We start from the raw sequence: 9997 nt of genomic DNA, 5'->3' as shown, positions 1-9997 counted from the left end.
ATAGCTGATTGGGTTTTGTCTGATCCACAATCAATCTGGTTGGACATCGAGGCTTCTCAAGTAAAATACCCACTTATTAACCTTTTATTCTCTGACAAGAGGAAAATCATTACAGATCACTGTAAAAACCCTATAATACTGAATACAATCAAGGCTTGGAATATAATGCGGCAAAATGAGGGTAATTCACATAAAACATCCCCCTATGCACCGATAGTGGGAGCATGGGGATTCCAACCGGGGTTAACAGATGCCACTTTTAAACTCTGGAGCTCCAGGGGTATCTCATGTCTAGGGGACCTATTTAAGGATGGGGTCCTGATGTCTTTCGGACAGCTGCGTCATAAATTCGGATTACCCAATGGAGACCTCTTTCGATACTTCCAAATTCGGGATTTTATACAGAAGAAGACTACGTTATTAGTCTTTATAAATCCGATAGAGAATGTAGTGTCCTACGACCAGTGGGGATATCTTCCGTCAGTACTATTTATCATTTACTACATGATGAAGTATCGGGAGATTTGGATAATCTGCTTAAAACATGGGATCAGGATTTGGGACTAGAAATCTCTATAGAAACGTGGAATGGTATTTGGGAAAATGCTAGAAGAATTACTATTTGTAACAGAACCCAGGCTATCCAGCTGAAGATACTTCATAGGGCCCATATAGCACCGGTTCAACTGGCAAAATTTAAGGCAGGAGCATCTCCAATGTGTCCCAACTGCAAAATAGAGGTGGGCACTCTTGTACATTGCCTATGGATCTGTCATAAGATCCGTAGATATTGGACTAAAGTAGCAAGTACCCTGACAGAAATTTTAGGAACGGAAATTAAAGTGGACCCTCTATCTCTCCTTTTGGGCTTTTCGAACTTACCCTCCCTGGACATGTACGGGAAGAGATTATTTTCTATTCTTTCTTTCTGTGCAAGGAAAAATATTTTGGTGAACTGGGTGGCTGAGGGCCCCCCTAGAGTTTCAAATTGGTACAGATTAATTATGGAATGTATTCCCCTTGATTTCCTTACAAATATGGTGCACCGAAAGACCGAATTATTTTATAAAATATGGCAGCCCTTCTTGAATTACATAAATACAGATATTTCGGCTATCCTAACAAGGGCTTTTATTTAATTGAGATTACAAACCTGGCTGGTCCGGGGCCCCTTAGGAGAGGAATCCCACATGAATACGGGTTTTATTACATCTGATGTTAACACATTCCGAGCATGTAAGAGACTCTGGTTAGTTGTAGGTTAGATTAGTAGATAGTTGAGTTTTGGTTTTTTTTCTTTTTCGGTTTTTTTTTTCTTTTGTTAAATTTTGGCTCTTGTATATTTGATTTAATTGTATATCAATGTTTATATTTGAGAGTTTTGTTTATTTTTGTAAACTTGTAAAAATGTTAAATGTGTAATAAAAATATCTATATAAAAAAAATCTAAAGAATGAATGGGTAAAAACCTGGCAGATAGAAGACAATATGGGAAAATGTGAGGTTATGTAGTTTAGCAGGAAAAGTCAAGGAGCTGAATTTTATTAAAATCTAGAAAGACTGTAGAAAGATGTAGCAAAGAGGGATTTGGAGGTACTCATGCATAAATCATCCAGCTTCAGCAGGTAATAAGGATGTTGGCCTATATTTCAAAGGGAACAGAATTTGAAACTAGGAGGACTTACCAAAACTAAACAAGGCACTAGTCAAATCACACCTAGATTACCATGAATAGATGTAGCCCCTTTATCTCAGGAAAGATATATTGGCAATGGAGATAATCCAAAGTAGTTTCAATAGGTCAATTCCATGGAATGATTTTATGAGAAGCAGTTGAGTTAGGCTTATCCTCATTGATCTTTAGAAGAATGAGAGGTGACCCTACAAAATCTTTAGACAGTAAGAGGTACTTTTCTATCTTCTGAGAGTGTCAAGGACGAGATGTAATAATCTCAGAGTAAGGGGTCTCCTATTTAAAACAGAGATGAGAGGGATTTCTTCTCTCAGATTATAGTAAATCTGTGGAATCCTTTACCGACGTGGGCTGCCAAGGCTGAGTTTGATGGAGTTTTAGTCAGTAATGAAATCAAAGGCTACCTATCACCACAATGTTCACTGACTTACATTGGCACTCATTAAGCAATATCTTAATTTTAAAATTTTAGCCTTTGTTTACAGATCACTTGATGGCCTTATGCTTTCCAACCTTCTCCAGTCCCACAGCCCACAAAGTGTTATGCTTAAATTACTTCACCATTACTAACTGCATCTTCTTTTGTCAAGACTCTGGGGTTCTTTTCTCAAACCTGTCTGTCTCTCTATTTTTAAAACCTACAACTTTGATCTAATATCTCTTTACACAGCTCCGGGTCAAATTTGATTTTATAATGCTCCCATGATATGTGCTCTGGGACAATTAATCATACTAAAGGCAAAACATATATGAGGGAGGGTGTAAGATATTGTTCAATAAACTTCTCTCCATCATTATGTCAGAAATTTAAATGTATACAATTCCACCTGCAACTGCACAAATAACAAAAGTCCATGCTTAGACATGAACAATATACAGACTTGAATGAGTCATTCACTGCAGAATACCCCATCACTAACCTGCATGTATAGTCTTTTTGCTTTGAATTGATTTTCTGGTGAAAGGTGATGTCAGGATGTTCATGGTGGAATATCAGAATGGCATGGCAATGCCATTGATAGTCATGGAAAAGTGGTTAGACTCCATCTTGGATATTATAGCCACAGAAATACTGTGGCTACAAGAGCAAGTCAGAGGATATGAATCCTGCAGCAAGTAATTCGCCTCCTAACTCCCCAGAGACTGTTCATTATATACAAGACACAAGTCATTAGTATAATGGGAAGTATCCCATTACACTTTCCTGGATGAGTGCAGATCCACCAACACTCAATAAGCTTGACACTATCGTGGACAAAGCAACCCATTTGATTGAATGGCACCACATCCACAAACAATCTTTCCACCACCAATGTTCAGTAAGAGCAGTGTGAGCCATCTACAAGATACATGCAGAAATTCATCAAGGCAGCAGCTTACTCCCATCTTCTCAAGGGCAACTACAAAGGGGCAATAAATACTGGCCCAGCTGGCAATGCCCTTACCCCATGAATGAATAAAATAAAATAAAATTATGTCTGGCATTTGTGTATCATGAATGTTGCTTGCCACTTATAACTGTCATCACAAATGTTGCCCAGGCTTGCTACGCAAAAGTACAGATAGTTTCACTAACCAGACCCAAATATTGTGCTATCAAATTCTCCAATTCTAAACTTAACAATGGAACAGGTGGAGCAGATTGTTAATGGAAAAGCTGGTGATATCTAGACAGAATACTGTCTTAACAAATATTTAAACTAAATGTGCTAGGGCTGAAATCATTGCTCTTAACTACAATTATCTGTCTTTGCTCCAAATTCTGGAAGGTTTCTTCATAAATCCTGTGAATTCAGGTTTGCTCAGATTCCTTGCAGCCAAACTCAGTTAATGGTGTGATGTATCAATGTGCATATACTGTTGCTAAGGGTGACATCCCTTACAAATGAAGAGAAAACTATACAAACTTATCTCATACAGGAGCTTTACAACAAGGAGCAATAGACAACTCTTAATCCAAATACTCATTCTATTTAACATTCGTAAGTACTACCTTGCACATCATAGTAATTCATCCATTTGAAAAATCAAGCTCATGTAGGCACTTAATAAATAAAAAAAATCAGCTTCATTGGGTTATAACTGCCTCCAGTATCTGTTTTGCTGGCACTTTTTGATCAAGTAAAAATCAATTGATTTGCTAATGTTAATTCAATTTTCAAATAGTCATACTTAGTAATTCATTCAATACAGATATAATCAGTGTCTTCCTTAATAAAGGGGAAATATATTCAACTTAATTTTCATTGACCATCTTAATTCTCATCCTAATTTATTAAACAGCAGCATGAAAAAAGTAATTTCCCATAAACTAAAACAGGCTCTACTCATATTTTCAGTGAAGTATTACTTATTGGAGCTTTTACTTGGATATATCTCAGAAAAGAGTATATAACAGTTAGAATATTCAAACAGTTTTAATTTAAATTCAACGTGTACTAAAATCAAGAAAGTTGCCTTCATATAAAGTGCAACCAACAGAAAGCATGAATGTCAGGGTTGTATGATAAATGTTTCCAGGAATTTTATATCTAAGAAACAGTTGGATTCTGTGGTGGATTATTTATAGGTTCCTGCTGAATAGATGTGATTAGATGAGCTGGATTACGTTCTGTATCTGTTTTCCTAACTTTCTGAATAACTATGGGTAGTCCACAGCAGAAATGTCCAAACATTTTGTATATAGAGTTTAGTTAGACTTTACATGAGTGGATTATATTAGCATCATGTTAACATATTATTAATGTACTATTCCCACAATCCTTCAAAAGAAAACTCCAGATAAATCTCCAGTATTCTGGTTTAGGTTTTATTCAGCAAAAAAAGGCAACAGTGCAAAGAGCAGCCATTTCTTAATTTCTAAAGCTATTATATTCAAACAGGACAAACAAATGTTATATGCTAAGTACAAGTCGAAAGGAATTACACGTGCTTTGTCAGCACTGGACTAAACAAATTTAGACATCTTGCTCAATGTACTAGTTTGTGTGAGAGGACATTATTCCATCTATTTGCTTTCTGTGCAAAGAACCACTCAAAACTGAAAAGTTAAGTGCTCCTAGGTGACATCTTGATATTCTCAAATGGCTTTGGTACATGGTCAATATTGTTCTGGCATAATTCGGTTTCTGGTATCTGTCCTTTGGGACCATTTGGTCATAAATTGCAAGATTGGGACCCAGTAATTGTGAGCTTTGAAAATCAAGGCTCTGGATGTTAAATTAAGATCCCAACATCTCCAGAGCAGTTTTGAAATTCAAAGGCATAATACAACAGAGGAATGGAAAACACAAATAAAACTACTTAAGTGCACCTTTATCTCATTCAGGGACACTTTAGGAACCATTAATGTTTTGAATTCCTTTTCCCAGCAAGCCCAAACTGTGTTTGTAACCTGTTAGTGCACAATCATCACATTTGCAGGAAGACCCTGATAATTTATTCTGCAGTATTTTGAATTGAATTCTGAGGGACCAAATAATGCCAGCAAGAGCACTGCACCAAACCTCGTTAACAGTAGCTGCTTCTGAAATTGTATCCTTCCAAGGTACTATTTGCTGAAACAAACAAGTCCTTAGATACGAAAGCAATTCTTGTCCTAATGCAGCAAAATTTGGACATATCCAGGCTTGGAATGAAAATTGATAATATTCACACCACACCGGCAATGACCATCTGCAATAAAAGACAAGCTAATCATCGCCCCTTGGCATTCAATGGCATTACTATCACCGAACACATCACAATTAATAGCCCAGGAGTTACCAAACACTGGAAGATAAACTAGACTAGGCATATAAATACAGTGGCTACAGGAGCAGGTCAGAGGGTAGGAATGCTGCGAGTAACTCACCTCCTGACTCCCCCTAAAGACACTCAGTAGCAACAGTGTGTACTACCTATAAGATGGGCTGCAGAAAATCACCAAGGTTCCTTAAACAGTACCATTCAAACCCACAACTACTTCCATCCAGAAAGACAATTGCAGCAAATACATGGGGACACCATCATCTTCAAGTTCCCCTCCAAGCCACTCACCATCCAGACTTAGAAATATATCACCATTCCTTCAGTGTTATTCGGTCAAATTTCTCAGATTTGCTTTCTAAGAGTGCTGTGGATCCCATTTCCTGCACCGGATAGCAATAGTTCAAGAAGGCAGGTCACTATCACCTCAACTAGGAGCAGACAACAAATGCTGACTGAGCCAGTAGTGCCCATATCCCATGAGTGAACCAAAGAAAGTGAGGCAGTGACAGCCCCCAAAATACTGATGCCAGGCAGGCAGCTCTTGCCCCCAGAGATACTTGACATCTTTAACCGGGTGTCGGGCTTGCCTCATGGCCAACTGAACAATCAAATACATTACTTTGAGATGCTGTTTATAAACAAGTACTTATCATTCCTACATAAAACTTTAGGATTTAATTGCCCCAATTATACAAAATGCCAGTTCATTCTTCAGAGCTGCCAGTCAACTGAGCAGTATTACTAAAATGTTTTGGTATTAGTCATTTTTACATGATAACTGGTAGCTCTGAAGTATAGATTTAACAATGATACGATGAAGTAAATAGAATCAGAAGTTTAGCATTAAAAATGGTCACTCCACAGCTTCCATTAGATGCCATGCTAACATTTTAATGCAGTTTAGGATAGAATGCAAACTTTTACGTTAAAAACATATTAATCATAGACCAAGTATTATAGTGTCATAAAACTTTGTTTTGAACAATTTCCCAAGATTCATCCTTCACGTAAATATGACATTATGGAATTCCTAAACATTTCAATGTCTGAACAAATCAGAGCACACTGTACATTGCCACTGTGCCTAAAATGACTAAACAGATACGTAACAGATGACATTTGGGTTATAAGATCTATTCATAGTTTCTGTTGACTTATGCTGTGCTGCTTACTTCATGGCCTCTATTGGCATTTTAACTACCTAACAAGATCCACACATATAGTGCAACATGACTGTAATGCCGCCTGGCATTTATGGAATTTGAAGCCAGCAGAGGCAAATGTCTTCCAAAATTGAAAGGAATGGCAAAATTGTGGATATAAAATGCATCATAAACTATTTTCCAAAAGTAATGTATGATCAATTGTACAAAACTATTTGTACCTCAACATGTCAAACACAAAATGTTGAGAAAAGCTGGCTGGCCTTAAAGCAAATTTAAACTGAAAGAAATTCAAAAAGTTATGATTAGAAGTTAAGAGCCAGACAAGGGTTTGAGGGAATGATTTGTAAAATCATTGGTAATGAAACAGGATAAACTTTCAAAGCAAGTTATAAGATCCTTTCCACATAACACCAGTGAAGTGTGTTCATGTCAATGAAGTATAAGGAGCAGACTAACAAATCACATCAATAAAACACAACATACTGTTTATATATTTTAATCATATGCACTCAAAAAGGAGACCAGTAAACAGGATAGCTCTACTAAAATCAATGCCAATCGGGATATTTCAACTAAATATTCTGCAATGGGGGGTAGTAAATACATTACTTCTGAGATGCTGTTGTAAACAAATATACGTCGTCCCACACACAGAACATTAGGATTTGATTGTCCAATCACGCAGAACTTCAGTACATCCTTCAGAGCTTCCCGGCAACTAAACAGTATTACTAAAATCTTTTAGTACCAGTAATTTCTCTATGATAACTGGCAGGTTCTAAAATATAAATTTAACAATGCTTTGAAGTAAATAGAACCGGAAGGTTATTAAAAATTGTCACTCCACAATTCTAATATTTTAATGCAGTTTATAACATATTTAATCAGACGAAGAATTAGAATATAAACTTTTCTCTGAACTGCATAACGTACATCCTTCACATAAAAGGTGATGTTATGAAATTCCTACACATTTCAACATCTTAACAAATCAGAGTACATTGTCACTGTGCCTAAAATGGCTGAACTGATGTACAGCATTTAGGCTGTAAGGTTTGTTCTATAGTTTCTGTTGGCCCGTGTTTTGTTCGCTGCGCTGTTTACTTCATGGCCTCATTGCCATTTTAAACACCAACGAAGTGTGCGCTCCAAGGTGCATTTTCTTAGGACGTAATGACAGCGCCCTCTATTCAAATATGATACTTCTGACTAGCCGGGAATATCATCTATAACCGATTCACAACGGGGAGGGGGCAAGAGATAGCGTTCAAAACACAATCTCCATCAGGAGACGGAATTTGTATTTGCAATTGGTGCTGCATAAAATTGATACCCCTCGCATGCAGCAATGCATGCAGGAGCAACGCTAACAAATACACTCATTGCACGCAACAGTTTATGTAACAGATTTATAATACACTTCGCATGGAGGCTCATCCCATATCAATTCTGCAATATTTGGACTCAGCTGTCATCGACTTCGAACACTTGCAACCAACTGTCTGACAAGCTGAGTCCCAACGCAGACCATTTAAATACCCATCATCGTGGAGAAAACTGCACCGTCAAAATCCACTGTCTTTTTCAGTGAAGTTGCATTTCATTTAAATGCTCCTTCAAAACTGCCGAGCCCGCGAGTAAAACCAACACTGTTATTCACTGCGTCCTGCAGCCCCCGCACTCCACCGCTGGGTTTTGTCAGGGCGAGAAGACATTTAAAAAATGTATATTTTGCTTGACCACTTGATTTTTTTTATATACAAAAGGGGAATAATATCCACTTACCGACGCCAAATTTCTCCTCTTCCGTCGGTGTCCACATCTCGCCCGGCACTGGACAAGCCCGAGCGTCGGCCGCTTCGCATGGAATTCTCCCACGGTGCGCGCGCGTCGGAGAGGCGATGTGATCGCCCACTGACCCGGCACCGAAGTGACTGTCCTCCTCTCCCTGGGTCGGTGGCGGAGCAGCACCTCGATGACTGCCTCTCCCGACCCGAACCCGGCTCCGACTCCGGCTTCGGTTTCGGCTCCGGCTCTCACTCATTGTGCCGCAGAATCTCCCACAAACGCCATCCAGAGTCACGCTACGGCTTTAGCTACCGTCCCTCCTCGTCGTCCGTTACAGCGGCCGCGCGCCTGTAGGCATGCGCTGCCTAACGGAAAGCGTTCACGCGGCCATAGGTGCAGGAGGACGCGCGAGGCCGCCCGGCGGCAGCCGATAGGATGGGGAACGTTGTTACCATGACGACCGAGCAGACGCTCGCGCGAGTGAAAACGGTGGCCCTTCCCTGCGCACGAGAATCGTCCAGAGGTTTTGTTTGTGGCGGGTTGCGGTAAATAAACCACAACAACCAAGCGAATACCTACTGTACAGCAACCAATTTCAAAGATCAGTGACCAAAGTAGTCGCCCCGTCACCCAGTCAAGCGCGAGTCTGCTTCGAATATTATGCGTATATGTCCAGACTAAATCGTACAGCCCATTTAAAAGCTTGTGAAATGACAAACCGAGAAATAGTTTGCCTGTACATCAGTCTGGAGAAGATGATCCTGCAGAGAATGATTACTTCTGTCACGCAGATTGGTGTAATTTTGCTCGCCATGGAAATCCTGACAATCTGAGGTGCTAATTATGGAGGTGATTATTCGTGCCCACCGCACCGAATAATTTACTGGTTAAGTACCGATCTGGTGAGAAGTTAGATTGAAGACAACACTGTTGCTTCAAAATACTGCGTGTGCTGGAGATATCAAATAAAAAATGCTGAAAATACTCAGCAAGTCAAGCAGCATATGGGGAAAGAAATTAACGTTTCGAGTCAATGACCTTTCATCCATACTGTTCGAGCCCGCATGTCCAAGACTCGAGGACAGCACCACCATCATCAGCGAAAAAGGTTGCTTTTTACAAAGGAGGTACATAGTTCTGCACCCACAGCAAATTAATTCGGGGATCGCAAAAAATACATGCCAATCTGAATAGCAAGCAGAAAAAGGAGCTCCAAAATTTGATTTGACGCAGTTCTCAGAAATGTGTTAGGTCAAAATGATTCTGCTACTAAGCTTCTGAAATGATAACTGGCGTTTAAACAGTCATTGTAAATAAGTTAGGTGAAACAGAAAGTGCTCGAAACAGCAATGAAAAGAAAAACAGTTAATGTTTCTAGCAATCAGACGTCAAAATTGGAAAAATAATTCCAACAAGGCGATGTCCTGACCTGGGAGAAGCACAAAAACTGGAAACAAGCTTGCCAAAAACAAAAATCCATAAAACTCCTATCACTAATATGTAATCAAAAACATTTATATAAATGATTTGGATGTGAGCATAAGAGGTATAGTTAGTAAGTTTGCAGATGACATCAAAATTGGAGGTGTAGTGGACAGCG

The 9997-nt window shown here is 39.0% G+C and overlaps 1 protein-coding gene across 4 annotated transcripts in view; it reads right to left on the bottom strand.

Annotated features, from left to right (window-relative positions):
• dock3 (dedicator of cytokinesis 3) overlaps positions 1-9590 on the bottom strand; it is a 918089-nt gene extending 908499 nt beyond the window's left edge. For 2 of the 4 annotated variants that reach the window (XM_043708482.1, XM_043708483.1), the window contains exon 1: positions 8395-9588. In XM_043708482.1, the coding sequence (XP_043564417.1) occupies positions 8395-8653 (259 nt within the window). In that variant the 5' untranslated portion in view covers positions 8654-9588. Of the gene's footprint in view, positions 1-8394 lie in introns of all 4 variants that reach the window. The other 2 variants (XM_043708484.1, XM_043708481.1) reach the window with 2 other exon arrangements.
• Between the last annotated feature and the right edge of the window lie 407 nt (positions 9591-9997).

The sequence above is a fragment of the Chiloscyllium plagiosum genome, chromosome 18, assembly GCF_004010195.1.
Source record: "Chiloscyllium plagiosum isolate BGI_BamShark_2017 chromosome 18, ASM401019v2, whole genome shotgun sequence".
Taxonomy (NCBI): Eukaryota; Metazoa; Chordata; class Chondrichthyes; order Orectolobiformes; family Hemiscylliidae; genus Chiloscyllium; species Chiloscyllium plagiosum.
Note: the sequence above shows the minus strand (reverse complement) of the source record. Positions and strands in the feature narration are given on the sequence as shown.